Here is a 490-nt window from a genome sequence, read left to right on the forward strand (position 1 = left end):
TGGCGGCGGCGGCGGCGGCGGGGGCGCCTATCCGCAGCAGCCTGATTTCCAGCCCAGCCAGCGCACCTCGGCCAGTAAGTTGGGCGCCCTCTCGCTGGGCTCCTTCAACAAGCCCAGCTCCAAGGACAACTTGTTCGGCCAGAGCTGCCTGGCTGCGCTCTCCACCGCTTGCCAGAACATGATAGCCAGCCTCGGGGCCCCCAACCTCAATGTGACCTTCAACAAGAAGAACCCGCCCGAGGGCAAGAGGAAACTGAGCCAGAATGAGACCGACGGCGCAGCCGTGGCCGGCAACCCGGGCTCGGATTACTTTCCGGGAGGGACTGCTCCTGGGGCCCCAGGACCCGGAGGCCCGTCAGGGACCAGTAACAGTAGCTCCAAAGCCCCTGGGCCTCCCAACCCGCCCGCCCACGGGGACGGCACCAGCCTCTCCCCCAACTACACCCTGGAGTCAACGTCGGGGAACGACGGCAAGCCGGCTCCCGGGGGC

General features: G+C 67.8%; 1 protein-coding gene across 1 annotated transcript in view; it reads left to right on the forward strand.

The window, feature by feature from the left end:
- MN1 (meningioma (disrupted in balanced translocation) 1) overlaps positions 1-490 on the forward strand; it is a 5,624-nt gene that overhangs the window by 3,037 nt on the left and 2,097 nt on the right. The window contains exon 2 of the mRNA XM_008569952.1: positions 2-478. Within this exon, the coding sequence (XP_008568174.1) occupies positions 2-478 (477 nt within the window). The remainder of the gene's footprint in view (position 1; positions 479-490) is intronic.

This window comes from Galeopterus variegatus, unplaced genomic scaffold, assembly GCF_000696425.1.
Source record: "Galeopterus variegatus unplaced genomic scaffold, G_variegatus-3.0.2 Scaffold547, whole genome shotgun sequence".
NCBI lineage: Eukaryota > Metazoa > Chordata > Mammalia > Dermoptera > Cynocephalidae > Galeopterus > Galeopterus variegatus.